Raw genomic sequence first — 25,062 nt, 5'->3', positions numbered from 1 at the left:
GGTTGAATCAATGTTTGACTCTGCACATTAAAATTCGCTTGTCCTCAGAGGGTGTCTCCTCTTCCCTGTATGCTCTTCCCTATCAGTGTGCAAGCAGTCAATTCAAAATCTGCCTGAGTACACATTTAATCACTTTGCACAATTTACTGGACATGTAGATGTAAATAAAGACATCTACTTCTACAACTATTTTGAGAGACTCTAATTTTTCATTTTATGAGACCAGCTAAACCAACAGGGCTCCTATGAAGCGCCTGAATCTGACAAAGGGTATTCACACAAGAAAAGCTATGGTGTTGGCAATGTATCCAAGATATATATTAACATAGCCGCTCCCATTTATAATCACTATAAATCTTTCAAAAATTTTTACAAATGATCTGTTTATTATTTGGGGGTCTATATTTTCTACCATATTGTGGGATGATTAGATTTCTCACTCGGCTGCCTCTTATATCTGGGTATAGGCTAACGGAGTGAAAGATACTGTATGGAACAGGGCTCGAAATAAGAGGATGTCACATTTTCACCTGAAGCGTTTCCCTTTAGACAGTGCTCTGCTGAGAATAGGTGGGGCCACCGTTGATGTGCCTGATGCCACGCTGCCGCTCTTAACAGACGATCCATGAGAACTGCAGTTCTGCAAAAATAAAGAAGAGTAGCCTTTACAGTAAGTGGTAAAAAACAAAACAAAAAAACATTTGGGCTTTAGGATGTTATCCTCATTATTATCCTCTTGCTGTGTAAAAGACCCAGAAATTTAGTTTCTTTATTGTAACTTCGCTTGGATTCATTTGTTATAATGATCAAAATCAAAACCAAGATGTCCAGGTGCGTTAATTATGTAAGTCAACACAGGAAATAAGCTCAGGGTATAACTCAGGCTTGAGTCCCCGGTTGGGTTGAGGATGTTCTCTCACTAATGTAACCCCCTTAATAATCATAATTACAACAATCTTTATTTATAGAGCACTTTTCTAAACCCACGTTACGAAGTGCTTCACATAAGGCAACAACTTCCAAACAAGCAGATCATAAAAAGTATTTCCAATAGATTAATAAGCAAATAGTCAGGCTTAGTGTCTCGTTCAGAGTGCCTTTAATTACACTTTACATTCTAAATGGCAGATTAGGAAGGGACGCGTTTTGAATAAACTCCACACTGGCCCTCACGGCACTCCCGATGTACTCGAGAATTAATCCCACACAAGATTACATTGATGGTTTCCTAAAGTATTTCCCCCCTCAATCCTTTCCCTTTCTTCTTATCAAAATTAACACCATTATCTTACAACAGGCCCCTGACAGTGCTCTGGCACAATGACCATGAATGCCCCAAGAACCCCCCTGTGAAACAGTAAGTCAGGAGATAATTCTGTTATTCCAGTTACAGTACTTCCTGCGCTGCCCTCTCTCTCTCTCTGATTGTACATCATTAAAGCAATTGCATGGGACTTAGACCTGGTTCAGGGTTCTCATGCCTGATAAGCCTCTTTTTCTCCCTTATACCCCCGACTCCCAGAGGGAGCTGTTACTGCTGTTCAATAGTTGTGCGAGAAAATCGCATCATTTTGGCCACCCTCTCACATACCCTGCAGGTGGGGAATGACGCACTTTCTGGAACAATTTCTTGGGCAAACTTTCCTGGAGGATGATATCTGTGTCAGGGGATAAAATAAATAGCTTGTGGCAGACAAAGGTACACCTGCATGGCATAACCCATTTCATTTGTTCCCTCCTATCTCACTTTTGCCTTGTTTTATGCCACTTGTGAAAGCCTTGGATAAACACATAGCAAAGTGGATTTATTTCAAGGGGAACCAAAGGGAAAATACAGGAGCCTGCCAAAATAACAGAAAAATCTATCAATCTGTTGACTATCAACTACAAAATAAGGAGTAAGGCAGACCTATACATTCAGTGCAGCATTAATCCTCCTTCGATTACCATCAAATCACAGGTTCTGAACTATGCATAATGGGATATTTGACCATTCTTCAACAAGGACAGTCCTTGGGCCAGCAGCACAAAACATCACCAGATCTAGTTTTTTCTACTAAAACTGAGCAGTGTGTCAACTCTCTGAGCCACAACACGTGACAACTACTGATAGCAAACACAATTTTGGCTCTACCTGATATCAAAATGTTAATCATTTTTTTTAGAATTATGAACTGGCATGCACATTAGCATAGACTTTTGTAAGTGTTGACAACATCATTAATTTTCACGTTGCACTGGCCTGTCATTTTATTAATCACAGCTATACCTACAGAAGCTTTCATATTATCCCCGCTGCTGTCACAACATATAGAACAACTGGCAAACATTGTTCCGCCACTACTTAATTCTCTGATTGCAATGTGCCTTCAGTTTTTTTTTTCCTATGATAAAAAACACAACTTCAAGAGATATACAGCACTTTCTTGCATATGAACTTCAGTCTGTTATACATATATCAACACTTTCCCTTAATCTGAAAATACTTGAAAAGGAAGGTAGGCAGCCAATTCACTGATTGCTTGTCTAACTCCTGTTTATTTAAAGCCTGTTTATTTAAACGAATGACAATTATGGGAAAAGGGTAAATGCTAAAACGTTGTGTAACAGTAACACGAGTACAGAAGAGCCACAAAGGCAGAAAAGTAACTCAGAAATTCCTAGTAAGGGTCTTGTGCTTTCTGCTTCTGATGCTACATTTTTGTATTTCTGACAACATACTTTGAAAATTCACAAAGTGGCGTAGTATTGACTTGTAGAAAGAAGACACTGTGTCTTATGACCTCAGAGTTTTATAAAATTGAATTTGGTGAAACAGAACACAGCCTTGTGGCATGTTAGAGGTTACGTTTTTTGGTAGACAATGCTATGGTCTGTGGCCCTACTCATTGCCTGTCCCCATGCAGTATTCATACAGTATGCTCACCCGTAGTTTGGTATCGTTCCTGAGGGTGTCTCAGTTTCTTTTTAGAGTAAGGCTAGAACAGTTTGTTACCACCACTCAAGCTTCCAGCTGGTGGGAATTGATTTTTTGTGTCTTGTCTTGCTGGCCTGTGTGCCCCTATTCCTTCATGTCAGTGCGTGTCTGTTTCAGTGGAGAGTGTCTCGTGGGTGTATACTCTATTGCTTTTTGTTTTATTGCCACAGAGGTGTTGATTTAAATCTCAGAGGTGGTGGGAGGTGTTTAATTATGCAATTACATTTCCATTTCTCTTTTGATTTCCCTTCTCTTAAAAGTGTTCTGAATATGACCGACTCTTTTGCAGGTCTGTGCATTTAGGGTTAAGTGCAGCAGCGTATGCAATTCACACGGATATTAAACTTAGAATTGCAGATGGAGGGAGAATATGAACAGCAATGCTTCCAGATGTGCAAATATGTATAGGTGTTTGCAATCACAGATGGAACAGACACATAAATATCTACAAATGCTGCATGTGCCAAAGCTGGTGCGCAGAGAAGTCACATACAGGAGTTCAGGACTGTAAAATACACATAGAGTAGAGGCAATGCAGGTGCCTATTTTAAAAAGATGCCAAGGTTTTAGTAATCTCAAAGCTGGCTTAGACTTCGAGCGTTGCCGCAGAAATCACTGTCTAACAAGGATGTCAGCATATACTGTGTAAGTCTTACGAAGCAGTAGCATTGCTACTCCACACACCTTGAGGAGAAATATCTTGGGAGTTCAAGGAGAAGAAATACTGTGTTTTTGGGGAGGTTAAAGAAACTGCAGTAGTGCATCAGTTTATCATAGAGAGGGTATGGAAGACGCTGACCGAAATGGACTTCAGTTTCATTCTCCCCTCTGCACCTGCCCCAACAGAGCTTTTGTTTCCAGCTCATTGTGCTCATCCTCCACCTCACTGCCCCAGATGCACACAGTAGAAACCACTGGGTTCTGATGCTGAGTAGTTATGTAGCATGCACAAAATGCTTTGTGCCTCCTTAAGAACACTCTGCTCTTTTCTTTCTTCTACAGTACCATTCTCAGTCAGTTTAACTTTAAAGAATACCCGGAGAACTCGTAGGACTGCACCACCCACAGCACATGTCCTCTCACTGGATGGTTGCAAGCTGAGGGAGTGGGTGGAGAGAAGCACTGGTCTGGGGTCGCTGTGTCAAATATGTGGAAAAATAGGTTTCACTTGTTAATCTTTCTTTGGTCTGTTCAGCTCAAGCCCCCTCCTGGGAGCTTATAGCCAGTGATCGTTCACATCCCACCTTAAGCTTCCCTCACACTGTTCTATTATAGCTTGTTTTTCTGTGGTGCTGGGTTATTCCTGTTTTTTCTTTTTGTCTTTGCCTTGCTCCTGGTTTCTTCCATGCGTCCAGCTCTGAAAGCATTCTGTGGCTCGAGACGAAGCTTTACTAAATGGCAACCCCTCGTACATTCCTGTCAACACATTCTCACAGACATAGTGTTAGTATAATAGGCTGCTACTGCGCTATGGGACAACAGGCCTGCATCTGACTGAAATACATTAAACTGACTGGGCTCCGATGTGCTGAGAATGGTTTGGTGTCAGTGGAACTTTTGGGACTCTTTACAGTTACGTGAAGGGTTCTCCGCAGAGTGTTATGAACATGTCTATGCAGCAGTGAAATTGTATGCTCTGCTCTGGCTTATTGGGAATTCATTTTTTATTTCACTTAAACACAGCTACTTAAGAGCTACAACATTTACATCCAATATTATACCACTTCTCAGTTGTCAACTGCTCAGAGCCATAATTTCAGACACCCTCAAAAAGCTTTCAGATTGTGCCAACTGCAGTTCCGTGGGTGGGGTTCGCTTGAGGGGTGTTTGTTTCAGTGGGTGACACGAGACACTGTTGCATTATTTAAGAGCCTCGGTACAGGCTACATTTGGCAAACACCGAAATGGCACAACAAGGCTGAACATGAATGAGGAATTTAAGACAACAAATACAGCTGTGTCTGAAACAAATTTGTTGGAAGATAAATTTCCTTTACACATACATATTAAGAGTCATGCAAATTGCAGAAGAGGTGTTAGATTTATTTATGTTCTTGCAATTTGTGAGGGTCAGTAACACCTACAAATTCCCACCTCTATAAAGAGTAAGTGCACATTAGCACAGGTATATGATGGGAAAGTGGTGATGGGTATAACTTACTCAAACAATGAAAGAAAGCCGCACGGTGAATTAAAAAACAAAAAACAAAACCAAAACATCTTAATAAAAAGAAAAATGTGCAGGAGCCGCTAATAAATGGACACAATATGTGACCACTTTCTAACAGGAAACAAAGAGGGGGCATTCAGGGAAGTGCTAATGCGTTAAGGCGATTGCACTCCTGATGAGACCTTTACAGTTGTGCCTTAGGCTGTAATTACCTTGAGAGTCAATGGAGACATCAGCCTCATCAGTGCCATCTACATCCTCCACCTGCTCTGCTATGAATGTCTGGGTCAGTTCTCTCTCCTGCCATTTCTTCTTACTTAACCAAGAGTTTGTCTTTGTGACTTGTTATTGTGAATAATAGCTGCCCAAATTATATTTTTCTCCGCTGGCCTGTACTTTTTCTCCATTTTCTTGATGTTGTTTTTCTTTCTGAATCAATAACTTGATCTCGATAGTTTTTGTTTGTTTTTTGCACAAATGTGTCTATCCTGGTGCAAGTTTTTAGCTCTGCTCCAAAAATGCAAAAAAATGCAAAAAAAAAAAAGGTCTGGCATTCTCAGTGGTAAAATACCACCAGCAAAGTGCCATATTTAACATTATTTGTCTACTCTACAGTATTGTTGCTGTCCTTGCATAGTGAATTTAGGATCTCTGACACACCACAGATTAGAATTTCCAATCTGCAGTTTGTCACAGGAATCTATCATTGTGAAAATGACAAGCAGATTTTTCCTTGATAACACGAGGCATTTATTTTAAACTATAATTCCCCACTGCCTCTCAGCTCATGTCAGATATGAGTGTGAACAAAAGGCTTCAGTGAGTAGAGAGACTATTAAGACATGTATCATACATCATCCTGTCAAGCACTCTGTAAACTCTCTTTTCTTTGTTTTTAGAGAAATACTATGTATACAATGAGATGAAAATAAGGCGAAAATGATGATAATGAATGATTAAGATATGACTGGAAAAATGTTGGTGTTACATAAAGGCTTACCTTTTGGAGTTGAAGGCTGTATTGAAGCCTGGGAGTAGATTTGGACATGAGGCCAGAGGCATTGACACTGCAGTCTCTCAGGCTGCGGCTATCAGGGAAATGAGCCTGGAGTTTCTCCCCGTGTCTCCTGCGGAGAAAAGCAGGTGCAGAAAGAAAGAGAGAGGGCAGTATTATGACTAAAATAACGAGTTAATCTAGAACAAGAGAGGGTTTCTCGACAAAGCTTGACAAATAGTGGTATATTTCACTATAAAATGTCTATTTGCTGTGGTCATGACATTTCCTGCTTTCTCTCTAATGATAACACACTCTTGTAACTGTCTTTAACTGTCTTTTGGCCAGCTCTTTATACACACATGTACCAGCAAGCTAGGTGATCATATTTATTCACCTGTTACCTTTTATTCGCACAGTTTACTGTGTGTGTGTGTTCAAATAAGCACATACATCACATAATGTACATACTGTAAATTGTGAAATTAGCTCTGCCAAAAACTCACATTCACAGAGAAGGATTTCACCTCAGAACTATTCATTATAGACTGGCATGTGTGTTAGAAATGTGACAGTGAACAAATTTGAAATTTCATAACTTTCTTTAAAAAAAATCTTTGACCTTTAAGGAATTTTGATTTGTCGTACGGTGAAACTTTGCTTTGAAAAGCAAGAGTGAAAAAATGCGCGCCAGTCAATTTGTAGGTCACTTGTAAGCATTTTTTCCAGAGGTGTAAATGAAGGTGAAAGGTGTTCAGAAAAGCTACAAAAATAGCGTTAGGAGAGGAGATGTCGTGTACAAGTGAAAATTTAACCAAGCCAGTGTACCGTGAAATGTCCATTTCTTGCCATGATAATATTCTGGCTAAAGAAAGTAAGAAAGACAAAGACTTTGCTGAAACACCAGAGCTTGGATTCTCACATTACAGAGCAAGACTATGAGGAAAGTGTCTGGTTGGTAACATGTTATAATGTATGGATAATTCAAAAGTATGTATATTCTATGACAGTGAAGTAAACGTCATATTCTTGGTTCTGGGTACAGTGGGTTTTAATTTATTTGTAAATCTTTCCAGTTTTCCTGCACCATAAATAGCTTTTTTTTTTATTGAATATAATTGCTTCCAATCTTTTCCCATAACCATAAAAATACCCACTTATGAACAAAGTGTGTGAAGAAAAGTAAAACGCCATCTTTTAGCTATGCTAAACATAAAACTTGAGGATGTTCCTTCATTTTGGATTAAGCTTTGATTGGATTAAACATTAATTGATGCTTAAGACTTTTGGATTAAATGTTAATTCACCATTAAATGTTCATTTTTAAATACTAGGTTGCTAAACTCTCCAGCCGAAGCATGTTTCCTGGCAAGAAGTTAAAATTTAGGAAGCAAATGTCTAAACTGGGGCGGCACAGTGGTGCAGCGGTTAGCACTGTTGCCGCACAGCAAGAAGGTTCTGGGTTCGAAGCTTGCTGTGTGGAGGTTCCGTGTGGAGTTTGCACGTCCTCCCCACGCCTGCGTGGGTGTCCTCCGGCGGTGTGAATGTGAGTGTGACGGGTTGATTGTCTCTATAAGTCAGCCCTGTGATAGACTGGTGACATGTCCAGGATGTACCCCACCTCAAACCCAGTGTCAGCTGGGATAGGCTCCAGCTCCCCCGCGACCCTCAAAGGATAAGCGGTACAGCTAATGGATGGATGTATTGTCTACACCAGTTGAAAAGAACTAGCTAAACTGCGACTACCTGATGGTTTGTGGCGAGTCACTCTAAAAAATAATTAGCAGATAGTATGTAACAGTGAAAGCAGTAAAATATATATTCATTGTCTGTTTTAATTCAGCCGTGCTCAATTATCATATATAAGCTTACTTCATCATATAGTATGATATATTACAGTACTTATTGTTTAATGAAGTTTATTTCATAGTCCAGTCCATGATAATCAGCGTGGGATGGTGGATATTTGGCTAGCATCAGCACTATTGTGATATGCGATCCCACTTCCACTTCTTTCCTAATTACTAAACTTTATAACCACATTAACTTGGCTTCGATTTTCATTTCTTTGGGTCTTTAAATCTTTAAAAAATGTTGAAGGACCTCTCTTATCTCTAACCCCTCTGTGTAGTCTTTAAACAAAATCAAGACTGCGACTGTGCTAATCTACTCTGTGAACCACAAATAGAATTTTAGGTCTTTGCTGAAGAGCAGAATGAACTATTAACAAGAGAAGCCATCTATCTGAGCCACAATGTCAAACAACATTTGGGGAAAAGAGATTCAGTTTAACAAGGTCTCTGAGTTTGAATAATTTCCGGTACATTACCATTGAGCCAGGACTCTCTGTTCATGCTCACCGATAGGAGCCGCACTACTTAGAGCGCTACAGTACTGAAAATAAACCCCAATCAAGCCCGATTCAATCAACTCAACCTACATTAACTCCTCCCTTCACACTCTGACAGTAATTTTCTTTGTCTCCATTTACTTTTCTGTCTTCTTCCCGGCAGTGAGTAACTGATTTTGGTGGGCTGCTTTTGTGCTGCCGGTTAGCCTCTTATTTAGTCACACGTCTACACACACACTTGGGGTCTAAGGACCTTACTCTAGCTCGTGCCTTGTCTGTGTATTTTGTTTTGTACGAAGGATTTTACAACACACCTGCTTGCTAAAACCACTTTACAAATAAATCTTACATGAGTATCTGTCCCAAATGTATCCTACACAATTTAGATTTGATGCCCTGCTAAAACATCCTCTAGCTGACTCACACTTAGAATTTCATTGGGCTCCATGCCATGATAGTTAAGTGCTCTTTCTGCACAGCCAGGGGCATACTCTACTAATGTGGTGCTGGCTGGCATCACTCACTTGTTGCGATGGTAGAGAGCCATACATGCCACTCCAAGAAGACAGATCCCTGAAGCAATGCTGAAGATGGACAGCACCTGCCTCTGGTAGGTGTCGCCACTCTCTGCGGAGGAGAGAATAAAGTTTAGGGCATTGAATTCCTAGTGTGACACAAAGGATATGGGCTTCGGATGTGATTGAGTAAGGAAGAAGAGATGTATCATGAATTACCATACCAAAAACACACATACGGTGGGTGAAAGTAAACACAGCCACACACAGACATCCACCCACAATCTGCATTTGCATAAAGCGACCAATGCTGCTGTCAGTAAATGTCAGTGTCTGAGCATGGGACAGGGACATGGCAGACACAGGCAGAGCTCAGTGACATGTGCTAACTGAAGTGTGATAATCATTTCGTCCAGACAAACCCAGCAGGCAACACCGAGGACTGTCTCTGCACAGCGGGGGCTACACCGAGTGTGTGTGTGTGTGTATGTGTGTGTGTGTGTGTGCAGGTTCTTTATGTGTGTCACCATTCAGAGACTGATGGCGACAGGGAATTAGCAGCAAACGAATGCTCCCCGAGCTTCTTGTCAGACCCCTGCACATCAGCAACAGAGGCTTAAGGTCACAAGCAGCTGGGACAAGTAACCGTTGATCCCACTAGATATCTGTCTGACTGAGCAGCTGAATTGGGGACCTGCACTACTTGCATGCACTGACTTATGAAAAAACTCTCACGACAAATCGTCTAGGAGTCAAAATGAGCACAATAGAACTGTCCATCTAAAACCAACTACTTGTGTAATGTAACTAATCCACTGACATCCACTGCGAAGAGTTGGAGAGACTTCTCTGTCCCATTGTCAATCATGACCTTGACCACAACCTCCGGTGAAATCACTCAGTCACTCAAAAGCGATAGATCCCCCTGTGTCTGATCTCCCCACCTCCAAAACTGCAGGGAAAAGTGCAGAAAACATCACCGTAACCTGTTCCTGACCTTTGAGGGCTTGTTTGTGGCTTCTGACGCTGTCAACAGAGAACTGTCCTGGGAGTTCTTCTTCATCCGTGCTTGTCTGCCCAGGTCTATCAACTTCCTCCAACTCTTGTTTTAAAAGCATAGTGACTGTTGGAGAGCTTCCTGTGTTCAAAGCTTACACTGGAGTGTAACTAAGCAGTCTGTTTGCACCCTTTAATTTTTCATTTTCTTCCTGTGCATTACATCAGTAGTGCATCAACATATATAAGGGGCAGTATGGTGTAACGGAGTTCAAACTAGAGGGGAAACCTTTTTAATATTAGAATGCTTCTGGCAACACATAAAGATAACGTGAATACATCCTGGAGCTCCAGTATGTGGATGTATATATATATATATATAAACACACATACATCAGAAGTTCAAACTACCCACTCAGCTCCTGTGAAAGATGGTAGCATTGATTTGAATTAAAATAGAGCCAGTCCAAAGAAATGCTGCAGGAGTGGCCAGATATTACACATTATTTCTTATTTAATACTGGCAAACTGACAAATTACTAGATAGATCATTTTGGTTGTGATCAAAAATGGCTGGGGTACAGTATATGCATTTTATCATATTTTGGGCTTTGTCTAATTATGACAAATAACAGGATGGATGTTATGCCTTAGCCATTTTTGATGCCATATTATCTATTGAAAAGAGCAATCTCTTGTATGACTAACTAGTTTAGGCGTATATTGTGTTTTCTAGTCTGACGGGAACTGGATTTGTGAAGTTGACACCAATATTGATATTAGGATAATAAAAATTTGATAATACCTAAATGTGTGCACATATATAGTGCATTCAGAAAGTATTCAGACCCCTTCACTTTTGTCTCATTTTATGTTACCGCCTTATGCTAAAATTGTTTAAATTAATTTTTAACCTCATCAATCTACACTTACTACCCCATAACGACAAAACAAAAACTGAATTTTAGAATTTTCTTCAGAAAAAACTGATATATCACATTTACAAGAAGTATTCACACCCTTTGCTATGGCACTTGAAATTTAGCTCAGGTGTCTCCCATTTCTCTTGATCATCATTAAGATGTTTCTACACATCTTACCACCTGTGGTAAATTCAAGTTATTTGACATGATGTAAAAAGAAACACACCTGCCTATATAAGGTTACAAAGCTAACAATGCATATCAGAGCAAAAACCAAGCCATGAGGTCCAAGGAACTGCCTACAGAGCTCAGAGACAGGATTGTGTCGAGATCTGGGGAAAACTACAAAAAAATCTCTGCTGCATTGGAGGATCCCAAGAACACAGTTGCCTCCATAATTCTTCAATGGAAGACATTTGGAACAACCAGGACCCTTCCTAGAGCTGGCCACCAAACTGAGCAATCGGGGGAGAGGGGCCTTGGTAAGAGACGTGACCAAGAACCTGATGGTCACTCTGGCTGATCTCCAGAGATCCTTTGTGGAGATAGGGGGGCAACCATCACTGCAGCACTGCACCTATCTGGGCTTAATGGCAGAGTGGCCAGACAGAAGCCTCTCCTCAGTGAAGCACACATGAAAGCTGCTTGGAGTTTGCAAAAACCACCTACAGGACTCTCAGGTAGTGAGAAACGAGGTTCCCTGGTCTGATGAAACCAAGATTGAACTGTTTAGCCTCAATTCTAAGCATCATGTCTGGAGGAAACCAGGCACCGTTTATCACCTGCCCAATACCATCCCAACGGTACACCATGGTGGTGGCAGCATCAATCTGTGGGAGTGTTTATCAGCAGCAAGGACAGGGAGACTGGTCAGGGTTGAGGGAAAGCTGAATGGAGCAAAGTACAGAAATATCCTTAATGAAAACCTGGTCCAGAGCACTCAGGACCTCAGACTGGGCTGAAGGTTCATCTTTCTAAAGGACAATGGCCCTAAGATCACAGCCAAGACAAAATAGGGGTGGCTTAGGGAAGACTCTGTGGATGTCCTTGAGTGGCCCAGCCAGAGCCCTGACTTGAACCTAATCGAACCTCTCTGGAGAGACTTGAAGAGAGCTGTCCACCAACGGTCCCTGCAGAGAAGAATGACAGAAAATCCCCAAATCCAGGTGTGCAAAGCTTGTCACGTCATACCCAAGAAGACTTGAGGCTGTAATCACTGCGAAGGGTGCTTCAGCAAAGTAAGGAGTGAATGTGATATCTCAGTTTTTCCTTTTTAATCAATCTGCAAAAAATTTCTAAAATTCTGTTTTTGCTTTGTCATTATGGGGTATTGAGTGTAGACTGATGAGGGAAAAAATGAATGAAGAATGCATTGTATGTTTTTCATACACAATTCAAAATTTGGACTAGGATCCATTTGATATGGTTATTAAAGAGCTGTTTGTGGCAGTACACTTTCCAGAATAAAAATAAACTCTAATAGTGAAGATGAAAGCAACTTTAAATAATTTGAATTTAATTTCATAAAGTAAAAAATATTTGAAATTAAATGACAAGTAATACCTATATATATATATATATATATATATACATACCTTCTCAAAACTATATTAACTCGAATTAGGAGAAAAGAAGGTAAAATTGCATAAAAACAAATGCAGCCTATAAGCATTTTTTTGCTGCAATTAAGTCCATTAAAATGTCTTTATGTATATCTGAAAACATACATGGTGACATACAACGTTTATATAGTGATCAGCATATATAACTATAATATCTCTTATAAGCCAAATGACTGATAATGTCAGCTCTGAGATCTGTCAGGCTAATTTGTGAATGGTAGAACTTATTACATATGTGACACTGGCATTCTAATAATTCTGACTGGTGGAGCAATCAACAAGTTCTTGACTCAAAGATTCTTGACCCATCCTGCAATTTGTATATCTTGTATATCTTTGCCCCTGTAGACCCTCTAGCCTTTAGCATTAGCGAAATGACCTCTTGGCAGTTGCATGTTTGAAATACATGGGAAATGTCTTTCCCTGCTGCCACATCATCAGTGCCCATGTGGAGCAAAACCTGAAACAAGCTTCTGCCTTTTTTGTATAGAGGGAATAAGCTTTTACAAAATCTGAATATAAAAAAAGCTGTCTACAAAGCTCTGTTGAATGGCTGCAAGGCGAAACCAACATGCAGTCTGCACATAAAACCATTACAGGCCTTTCATGCCTGATGCCTACAAGGGATTCTTGAAATTAGATGCAATTTTGAGAAAGGGAACAAACTGAACAGCTTCGCATATACTAGCTAAGCCATGCCATGTTGACATAAGGACAATACAATTCCGTATGGCGAGCTATGCTATAGCAACCGCTCTGTACATGACTAGAAAAATTCTATAATGAGGACCATGCTAAAATATCCATGACAAAATGGAGTATTTAGCCTGAAATACAGCGCAAACTAGTGAGACACAGAGATGCAGCTGCTTGGCTAAAGAATCCAAGGAAATCAAAAGACAAAATCATATTTAGAGCACTCGATCCCACTTCAAACAGAGTTTTTCTGTAGTCGGACTGACTGTCTCCGACTCTGACTGTCACATATTGGACTTACATAACAACTGACAAGAGTCATTGCTACAGCAGAAGAGGAAGTCATAATGGAACACAATGAATAAGCAAATGAGCATGCACAGTGCTTACCTCAGAGCCAAAAAAAAAGAAAAAAGAAAAAGAAATCTGTTTCTCTGTCATCTGTCCACATATCAATCGATCAATCCTGTTCTCATTTTCTCTAATGCATCCACCCACCTGCAGTATCATACTGAACTAATTTAGTCCCAGATTTAAACCACTGAACTGGGGAATGTTGTGTGCACGGGCAGGCTTCTCTTTCAGAGCCTCTTCTCTTTCCTTCTGTTTACTGGAGCAAGTGTGTGATGGGGTGGCAGTGTAGGAAGCCATGTTAATGGAAAACTTCACAGCATGCTTATGTTGGTTTTATGTATGCGCAAAAGGCAGTCAGATAGCGAGGGAAGGAAGGCAAAATGAGAGAATGAAGAACAGTGTGGTAGAGTGTGGTAGAGCATGTGTGTGTGGGGGGTGAGATTGTATATTCCCCCTGGACAAAGAACAGTGTGTCATTATCAAAGAAAGAGGTCTAGATAATTTGGTTTTTAAAGATTTGTTAACCACCTGGAAGGTGGAAAGGTACCTTAAGTAATACCAGAGGAATTCCAAAGAGGTTTAAACTTATTTCCATTGCTTCTTATTCCATCGGTAGACTTTTTGTATTTGTGAAGGCTTTTTAGATGAATTGTTTTGCAAATCCAGATGAAGTACATGTCACTCAAAACACAGGCAGTATTTTTACACCACATATAACAGTTTCAAAAACTGCTGCTAAACTGACTAGACACAGATTCATACATGAACATGCTGCAGTCTGACTTTATTGCTTTATATTCATTACACAACACCTCTGTAACAGTGCTGTTCCTCATGCAGACAGAATACACCTAATTCACCACCACGGTGTTTCCATGGAGACTAGCCCACATTAATTTTCCAAGGTGAGCTGCCTTGTTGTGCGGGATTGTGTGTTTTGTATGTGGTATTTTGCAGACATAAGGCACATGAAAGATTGAGCACTCCACACACTCAATGAGAAGTTGTCTTACCCATGAACTCGATCCCAAGTTCATCCGCTGTTCCATTCAAGGCCAGATAGCATGAGAAAAGGGAGGGAATGGGTAAACAGAGACAGGGAGAGGGGGAGAGAGAGCAGTATGAAACAGTTACAACATGATGCGCCTCTATCTTACTAAGAAATCACCTTGGGGAGAGACACATGCTGCAACTAGACCATAAAGTTGGTTTGACGGCTTTCTCTGACATGGCTCTCCCTTGTGCACCAGGTAATGAGCCAGCCAGCCGCATATGCTTGGTATGCTTTTCCATGATACACTCTGAAGTCACACAGCCTGCAGTAGCTTTGAATGAAGAAAGAAAACAACAAAGATATGGGGGCTGAGAGGATTAGAGGAAGGCTCATGAAAATAAAAAGTTGAAAATGACATATCATATAGCTTTATGTCACTGACATTGCTTTGCACAGGCCTTTTATATTGACTTGAGCCTGAGGCATTGCAGTAATTGTTCTCTGTCTTCAAGCATAGATTTTCATTATTCACACACTGGTCGCTTTAAGATGCGCCACCAGACGCACACGCTCACATGCTTGCGCACCCATAGGCATACAGTATGTTACACTCTTGTCTGTATTTCTTTGTCTCTTGCGCACACACACTTTGACATACAGCCTCTCACTCACACACACACAATCTTGCTTCGTGCGGTTAAGTCTTTCACCCCAATGCCAGCACTGGGAAACGAGATAAAAAGAAACACTCGTGTTCTTTCCATCCTGACAGTGCCCCCTTTTCATGTCACTGTAATGTAATCTCATTTAAATTAAAATGAAACCCTCACTAGTAATTGCTTTCCTGACAGAGGTGGTCTGAGTTTTAAATAGAATTCGGCTTGCCAACCCTTGCAAATTATATGGTGGGGACTCGCAAAAAATAAAAAGGCTCAAGCAGAAATTAAAACAATTAAATAAATAAAAACATCTATTCCCGGATGAATTTTGATTGCAATATGAGGAAATCTTGCAGTGCAATGGCTTTATAAGTTTGAGGAAAAATAAGAACCAGAGAATTGGAGTTTGGCTCAGAAAGGCAAAAGACAAACTAACATCTGGATGAATGGATTATCATAACTGCACAGGGTTATCTCACTCTATTAAGGGGTGCGATTTGTGATTTGCAAACTTATGACATTTAGAGAAAGTTTCAGCGAGCATTTAAAGCGAAAATGTCATTATTAAATACAAACCCAAGTTCATCATGTTCTCTAGGACAGCCTGACAGATTCTTAATGAGGCAAGTGGATTTTCAAGATTACAGTGATAACAGGAGAGAAATTAGAAAAAAAGACGGAAAAGCAGGCGCGAAATCCCCAAACTAATCAATCAATTAACAAATTAATTTATTTTTGTATTTAAACAGGAAGCAGGTTTCATCCTGGTTTTTATGGAACACAATGTAAGTTAATCGTTTTCAGATGTATCTCCTGTAGCCTCGAGGATTATATAACAAATGTCTGCCTTTACTATACGCTCCTACTGAATCTGAGTCAGTCTCATAGCAAATCATAAACTAATGATTAAAACAGTTAAGAGCCAAACTATTCTGGCTGGTGGACATTGTGCTGTTTGCCCTGAGGTGTTTTGAGATATAACTGCATGATTAAGACATGGTCCACACTTTTGTTACTAGGCACTTACTGTCACAGTGGCACAAATACTTGGCAAGGCCAGAGAAGTGAATGCAGCATCTTATTGATGTTGCCTGATCTGTATTATCCATTCAAGCCTTTCCCTATGATTGCCCATGGCAACAGCGAACACTTTTCCACTCTTAATCGCCCTGACTGTCACAGCCTGTGCAGATGATGTCATTACGACACTGATACACATCCCTTCCTTTGGCACTTCCTTGTCTCAGGACATTCACCAATCATAATATGTGCAGGATCACAATCCTCTACACTGGCAACTCAAAGCACCCTGGGGAATCGTTTACGGCGTCTTGTGGGAGCCTTGAGCAAGCTTAGAGAATACCTGTGCATCATGTCAGATGCTTTTGGCCCGATTAAGAGGCAGGAATCTGGCAGGTGGCAGAGACAATGGCAGGAGTGAATCAAATCCTTAATCCCCTCCTTGACTTGGGTGAGCAGGGAACTGGGGAGCCGGTGTGTGTATGTGTGTCTTTGTGCGGCTGGTGATGTGTTTGAACTCAATATCTTGTGTAGCTATTTACTCCAGGCCTAATATCTACCAGAGATAAATTGTTCAAATTAGGCTCGACTTCTTCTTCTTTGTAAATCAGTCGAGTAAAACAAAAAGCTGGCTCACCTTCCTCTTCCATGTCTTCAATCTTCCACCAAACATCACCTCTGTGGTCTCAAAGGTGCAACTGGCCCAACTGAACATCATTAGTGGCCTGCCCTAATCTCTCTCACAGTTAAGGAAGAAACTCATTGCGGTTCTTTATCAGGTATAAACTAAATTGCAGCCTTCCTACACTCCCATGCCTCCAATTAAAGACCATGCCACTTCCCCACTGTGCACCAATATGTAAGACCCCAGCTCCTTCTCCCTTCCTCATTTCCAAAGCTGAGCGCACAGCAGTATTGCTGGAATAACTGGCACGTCGCCTCTTTTTTCTTTTGTCCCTGGGCTTTTTTGAGTGGCACTGTGTGCAAGCCAATCCAAGCTGCTCTTCTGTGTGGCTGTTTTGTAGCCAGTCAATACCAAGACAAAGGATGAGCGACGATGGATGATTTGTGACTGTAAGGTGCACAGAGATTGACTTCAGAAAAGAAAAAATAGGTGAGAGCAGTAAAGCATGCATGGTCGATGAAACGTTTCTCACCACAGGCTGTGATTTGTGGATAATACTGCCACATGATTGAATGAAGATGTAAAATTAAACTCTGCATGCAAACATGCACGTGAAAACAAACAAACTCACTCATACAAACACACACACACACACACACATACACACAATGAACTGAGTTTCAATGGGGCTCGCCCCACTTGTAGTTGTTGTTAGTGTGTGCATGTATGTGTGTATGTTATTATATGATTGGGCTTTTGAAAGCAGGATAATCCTAAAAAACCCTTGGTAATCTGAGTAAATTTTAGATAACTCTGTATCAACAGAGATCAAAATAGGCTCCATTCCTCTCTCAAATCTTCCAGGGTACACTTATCTCCCATAGTGGTTCAACGATTGTGGCCACAACACAGCTTACTGTGTTGAACAGGTGCTTGTGTGGAATGGCAATACAAGACAATTTGTATACAGTGTTGTATTACAGATGTCAATATTTTATTTTGTTCTGATAAAAGAGGTTAGGGATGAGTTAATGGCACAAATTACTACTAAAGAGCTCTTAAACATGTTTTGACAAAGCTTTAATGACCATTTTATAGTATTTTTATAGGTATTTGATGGATATTATAGACTGTATATCCATCTATTTTATGTACCAACTTATTCTTATAAATACTTTTGTACTATTAACAGAAATGACGTTTATAATGCATAGCCATTATATACTTTGAACTAACAGAACTAGTTAGTCATGCTTCCAAGTTAGTCCAGGAGCACATAACTACAAGACCAAAAGAAGACAATACAACAGAATTGAATAAAGAAAACATGACAAAAGAACAAAATTAACTTTTAAAACAAAGAAAGTAAAAAGCAACCATGTACACAAGACTGAGGTCTGGCCTTCATGCTCCCAAAAACTTCTGTTGGAGGAAAACAAAAGCTTATATAACGATAATAAATAATGGTATATCCCTGCTTTTCATGAGATTTTTATATTCATGACAGGCCTGGCAATGCTGCAATTTAGATCATAAAATACTGTTCATATGCAGGCTGTCTATATACTGTATATGGATATGTAGTGTATACAGTGTATACAACTTGGGTGGGAGGTGATGATTCTGGGCCATAAGAGTTCACTAGGGAGCCTTGTGGCAATAACTGGAGCCTAATTTAATGAAACATCTGTGATGGGAGGTAGGAAGAAGTACTGTACATGTACTGTACACTCATCCACCTTCTCCCTGTAGCACCTAAGCAAGTTTTCCACATACAGCAACTACTCTCCCTCAAAATAGTACTGGAATTTTGTGTACATGTGTACATTCAGTAAAAAAAAAAGGGAAAAGTTATTTCATATATTTATTGGTTTATTGGCATTCTATTCCCCACAACTATTCTGGACTCTAAAGAGAGAAGCATTCAGATTAAAATATTCAGTAATTTTAATTTTTTTCTATAATCTTTCATTTGTTAAGTACATTCTGTTTTCTTTTTCAGAATTTGCTCTAATCTTTGCTTTTTCGTGCATAATACTGTATTATTTTACCCCAACAGCCCCTCTAGAAAAAAATACTTTGAAACGAAATCAATTTGAGAAGGAAAAACGACTCTTTGGCTCATTGTTCACACCTCATATGCAATCTGTGACGATTGGCAGCTAATAGATAGAACTTTGTTTTAAGGGGTCACAAGGTGAAAAAGTTGGAAATCACCCCCCTAAACTACTCTGGACACAACACATGCAGTATTACAGTAGGAACAGCCATGGTGCAAATAAAGCTTTTTAGCTTAGGACTTAATGCTGCTGTCTGAGATTCCTGCTCCGAAGTGCTGTGTTTTCCCAAATATTGATCGAACTGCCTTATAGGCTTGCCTTTAGCTACTGTTATACATGCATGTCCCTGAAACACAGTCTTAGTCCTCTGCAAGGTATATTGTATGTTTAATCCAACGGTTCATTCCTTCTACATTTTGGAGTGACGTATTCACAGTGATACAAATAGAATTTTTTTTTTTAAAAGTGCTTTGAGTAAGCCCATATACCGCAGGAATTTTTAAAATTGTAAATAGTGTCAAATATATATACAGTATATTTTACTGCAGAGAATTAAAAGAGTGTAGAAGTGTATAAAATAACATAAACATGCATATAATACATTAAACAAACCCTCTTTATATTTTGCCTGCTGATGCCTTTTTAATAAATGATATTGTGCCATAAATGTGCTCTAATCTTTTTGTTTCTTCAAGTGTCCATTTTTGTGAAAAACACAATAAGATTCAGCTTATCTGAAAGCACACCATAAAAATCTCCTGATCTGGTCACACAGGAAAAGTGATGTCTGCCTATAGAAGATAAAATAAATCCCATTTTGAAAACTCGGTGCCATGAGGGAGCATGAAACATGCTTCATGACACTGGCTTGTGACCCCATTAATGGACTCTCAGTGGGCCTGGTGGCATCAAACAGAAGGCAATAGGAGTTAAGTTTTCTCTCTGACTTCTCGTGCAAAGGAGCCAAGTCACTCCATGAAAGAGTGTGAATTTGTAAAGCCGCAGTCTCAGGGGAAAGGCTCAGGGCTTCCAATTTCTCTTCGTTGTACCTCTGACTTTTGCTTTATTTTTTAACTACACTACATAGCTGTCATAGGGATTCAAAAGACTTCAGGGGAATTGTTTTTCATGGACAATAGGAAACTGAAGACTTTCCTTTCTTTTAGCTACACTAAAGCAAAGCAAATTTAAAGACTACAATAAAAGATACAGGAGGTTTTATGCACAGGGTTCAATTCTAATCTGCACGGTAGCACCTCCTGTGCATAGGACAATAAAGAAACGCATTCTTTTGATACTCATTTTGACTGTCTAGTGACTAAATTGTGTTTTTTATGTTAATAATTGGTCATACTCAGTTTCAAATTAATCTCCACATTATGACACTGCTGTATTAATGTATGGCCACCTGTTGTGAAAAAATGGAAATATTAAACCTAAAGTAGAGAATGCAGCAACTGAAAACATCTATATTCTTAAGAATTAAATACTAACATGTATATTGTAACATTACCTCTTAGACTACATACTGTACCATTGTAGAGTAGCTCTATGTAGTAATTTTAGGTTATAGAAATAAGTTTTTTTTTATATTTCTATGCCAAAGCACAAGTAACATTTAAGCATTTAAATTGACCTGATCAAAACTTTTTATCTCTGGCAGTTTGCAAGTCAGTTCGTCCGGGACTTTAGAGGCACTTTCTATTTATTTACTGGATGATGTTTTAACCAGTGGGCCCTATTAAATGAAAGCTCTAAATATAACGTCTCCCCTTGCTCTGCCTTAGAGTGTCAGAATGTTTTCTTTCCCGTGCCCAATTTTTTTTTTATCTTCAAGAGCACCTTAAGGTTCCTTGGACTTACTACCTGTGAAAATGAGTGAGCACTTGGCTTCTTCATTATGCTTTGTATTGTGCACAAAGAATGAGAAATTCTACTTTAGACACATTGGGATTATACAAAAAACATTCCCCAGTGACTATTCTGATTTCTCTGACACTGCAGTGTTATGTGCTGCAAGAATTCATTTAAGGCTTATCTCACTCGATTTATATTTATCTTATTGATACAGTACAGTCAGAGATTCGCTCAAGGCCATGTAACATGTCCTTTCTATGAATTTGTTTTCATGTTGCGGATCAATACACCAATACTGTTGGATGAAAAAATAGAAAGGAGAGCGTACTTGGGTCTGACAAGATAGCATCTGTCTTGGGTACAAACTGGTCACAGCGCAGCCCATGGTAGCCCTCCTTACACCTGCAAGAGAGAGAGGCAGAAAAAAAAGGAAGAAAGATTTGAGATTAGAAGTAAGACAAACCAAGCAAAAAGTACCAAAGTACAACATTAACTATCAGCTGAGGAGACTCTCAGATAAGGAAAGTTGAGAACGGGAAACCTAGATGGAGAAGTGAATGGACGGTAAAAAGCGGAGTGCTCACTGAGGACTGAGGTGGTGCAGAGAGATACACAGAAACTGTTGCGAGGGTTGGGGTGAGAAGAAAGAGAGGAAGGGGAAGATAGTTGGGCAGGCCTAAGCAGCGTCTGCAGTCTCACTGATAGCACATGACTGACAGGAATGCCAGTTCCCAGTGGAAGAAATGGGGTACTGGGATGGAGAGTACTTGGCGTGATGCAGTTGGAACACTCATATAAACAAAGTCCTGGCAGAGTCCAGATATTTGCCTTCATCATCAAATAAATATCCCTGCACTGTTGATGCCTGCAGATCCCTCAGCAACTGTCATAAATATATCCACTGAAATTATGACATTTGAAGTCTGGGGTGTATACAGTATGATGCAATATTTTAGGAATAGCCTTTAGCATACAAGAATTCTATACGGTTGTTATACATTTTGATGCATATATAGTTCTATAAAATACAGGACAAACATAAAGTTTGGAGCTGTTCCTCAGGACTCAGCCCCAGTTTGGCACAATCCTCCATTGATTTTTTATTCTTATCTTCAATAGTGGCCATACTGTGAGCGCATTCATTGGGCTGATCCATCCCTCTGCTTTTTCACGGCTTAGGGGAGACAATTCGGGGATTTGCTTTGATGTGTCCGTTTCAACATAAACTCGTACATGAGTGAGCGATGTTTCAGAATTGTCTATATTTTCTTTATTCCATCAGTCAGTGACTTATTGTCGCTAAACTGGAGGGGGATTTACACTCACACGTTGTCCATCAATGTCTGTCCACCACATTTCCACCTGCGTCACAGATCCCGAATACAGTGTAATGTACTGGATGAGTGACAGGCAACAAGTGGACCATTCAGTCTTACTCAGCTTGGCTTGACCTGATAACTTGAAGAAAAATGAAGACAAAATAACACCGCCAACAACAAATGAGTGATAACACAAACTGAGAGGCAGTGGAGATCCAAAGCAGTTGGTTAAGGCTGGGACCAGAGTGAAAACTGTGATAGATTGTCATCTTTCTTTGTTTTTACTCCTCAAGCTACAGTTTCAGCTCCATTTGCTCAGTGTGTCTCAGCTCAATATGTGCAGTTTGTTAACTCTTCTGTTTACTCTATAATGCAGTACAACTGATGAAAATGAATAAAATACATGGTCCCCTAATTTCACACCTACTGCTGCTACTGCAGCTGCATCACCATTTTCATTGGGCGTCCATTTTTTCAGTTTGTGCCTTTTTGGTGATTTTTTTTTCTTTTTTGCTGCTCCAAAGGAACCTGCTAAGTAGCTAACATTTCTTGATTAGCTTTTAACCTGTATTAACTGATTTTTGTTATTATTATTATTATTATTATTACATCTTTTTTTTTATAAAAGTACTCACTATAGCCACTTTAAAAAAGTTAAATTTAAAGACGTAACAAATACTTTAAATGATGGGCTTGCTAGACATTGTACGTGGAAAGCTTTTGAAACCTCAGTGCCATTCATAGTGATCAGCACCCCTGTCAAGCTGCAGGGCATGATCGTTGAAATGGTTATTTTGTGTTATGTGGCAGTAAAAATCTCTCTAACTGCACTTTTAAATACTGGGACTCATTGCCGTTCAACTGATGTGTGAAAAATATTCTATAATTAAACCCTCTAAATCTTAAACCTCAAACGCTTTGTGTCATTTCATTTCCACTGTAATAAGCAAAACACAAAAAGCTTCTGTAGTTCATTGCTCAGGCAAAGGAGGGGATAAAGAAGCTGCTTCTGTACTGTCATTGTCATTGTCTCTCCTACAGTCAGACTTCTACCTCTTAATCAACCTGAAAAAATTACTAATGCAAATACCCTGGTATTCTCCAAACTCTCTCTCAGCCTCTTCATGCATTTACACACACATGCACAGACGCAATTATGCTGTGTTATGTTGTCCTACAGAGCAGCACACAGAGCTATCAATAGACTATACTAGGTCTGAACACTGACAAAATCCAATATGACAACAAATTTGGACCACAAACCACAATATCAATAATACAGCAATATCGTTGGGGTGAAGCGATTATTGGTAATATAGATTTGATGACCTAGCAGACCACAAAAGGTCACAACATCTTATGATGTTATTATAATTCAGATGATACCTCAATTTTAAGGCATAGTATTCATATATTGCTCGGGAGTTTACCACTGTGCATTTGTGAACCAGGGCTGGTATAATTAATGATTTGCATAATAATTAATTATAGTATAGTAACAAATTCTGTGTCAAATAGCATCAGTTGGATTCTTATGGTGATTGTTCATGATGCACTCGATATTCATTTTAGGGAAAAAATAGGCAAAAGTCAACATGATTTAAGTGATCTGAATCAGATGCATGAATGAAAATCTGAAACAAAACATCCATTTAAAAGTTATCATCAATCACCGTACAAATCGACCATTAAATCAGACTAAACATTTTACAGTGAAATGGAATATGCCAAATAACATGCCATATGATGCGTAAAGCACCAGTCCAAATGACTAATGCAAAGATACTGCATGAGATTAATTACCAAATTATAACTGCTTTTGTATGGGTGAAATTAAGTTAGGGCCACAGTGGGAGAGGGACGGAGTATTGATACACACACTCATCTTACATCCAAAGTTAAAATTGCATGTTTGCATTAGCTTTTTGATAGAAAAATTCTCAAATACTGATGGATGGTCAGATACCGTATGCCCTTTGTGCATCCCTATGTTCTTAGTTGAAAACTGAATCCTGCATTAAATACAAAACTCATGCACTGTCCCTTTTTTGTCAGCGTGCCAATCTCAGGCAGAAAGCCAATGATGTACCACCAAATTCAGGGAGGTACTCAAGGCAGCCAGTCACATTTCAAGGGTAAATCGTTCCTCCCCTCCCATCGCTTGGCTCTGCCGTACCTCACAGCTTCTATCCCTGGGTGTGAGCTCAGACGCCTTGTTAGTATTCTGAATCACAAACCCCAAGGCAGAAAGCCTGTCTGGCTATCTGTTTACGTCTGAGCTTGCATTCTGTTTGTCTATGTCTCCATCTCTCCCCTCCTACCATCTTTGTAGCACTGTGAAACAAGCTCAGCCATCCCTCAATGAGATGCAAACAATGCTTTGTAAATGTGTTTGTGTGAACATGGCGTCAAATGCCTGAATAGATAATAAACTATGAGATAACGACGCACTTTGAGTATGTGTTTGGGTGTGTACCTCCAGTGAGGGAAAATGGGAGAACAAGAGCTTATATTTATGTATATGTGCGTTGGTGTGCTTCAAAAGTCGGAAGTATCTAACAGTGAACCCAGATGTGTGTGTGTGTGTGTGTGTGTGTGTGGAGTGGGGCTCATATGACAGCTTTCTCAAGTGTGTGTGTTTATATCCTGCAGCCACTGTGTGCATGAACAGCAGCTATAGACTCAGAGCATGTTTCCCCCCACTGCTCCAGAGCTGTCAGTGACTACCCAGCTGCTTTAAACACATGTTCCAGTCACAGAGAAAACACACCTCTAAATCTGGAGGATGACAGAGGGGTGGGGAGCACTGCCTCATGACTAATCACCATCCTGCCTGTTAATTAGCGTGGAGAAAAATAAAGGATAGTTTGAGTGCAAGGGGAGGGAAAAGAGGTGCAAGGAGGAGAGAAGGGATGGGAAACTTTTCATTGA

At 39.9% G+C, this 25,062-nt stretch overlaps 1 protein-coding gene across 1 annotated transcript in view; it reads right to left on the bottom strand.

The window, feature by feature from the left end:
- Positions 1 to 25,062, bottom strand: part of nrg3b (neuregulin 3b) — a 181,967-nt gene that overhangs the window by 8,339 nt on the left and 148,566 nt on the right. Inside the window, exons 3-7 of the mRNA XM_040135935.1 lie at positions 21,141 to 21,214; positions 14,611 to 14,637; positions 9,016 to 9,118; positions 6,148 to 6,274; positions 531 to 640 (exon numbers count right to left, since the gene is read on the bottom strand). Of these exons, the coding sequence (XP_039991869.1) occupies positions 531 to 640; positions 6,148 to 6,274; positions 9,016 to 9,118; positions 14,611 to 14,637; positions 21,141 to 21,214 (441 nt within the window). The remainder of the gene's footprint in view (positions 1 to 530; positions 641 to 6,147; positions 6,275 to 9,015; positions 9,119 to 14,610; positions 14,638 to 21,140; positions 21,215 to 25,062) is intronic.

The sequence above is a fragment of the Xiphias gladius genome, chromosome 9 (assembly GCF_016859285.1).
Source record: "Xiphias gladius isolate SHS-SW01 ecotype Sanya breed wild chromosome 9, ASM1685928v1, whole genome shotgun sequence".
Lineage (NCBI taxonomy): Eukaryota > Metazoa > Chordata > Actinopteri > Istiophoriformes > Xiphiidae > Xiphias > Xiphias gladius.
This window is presented reverse-complemented; position numbering and strand designations above follow the sequence as displayed.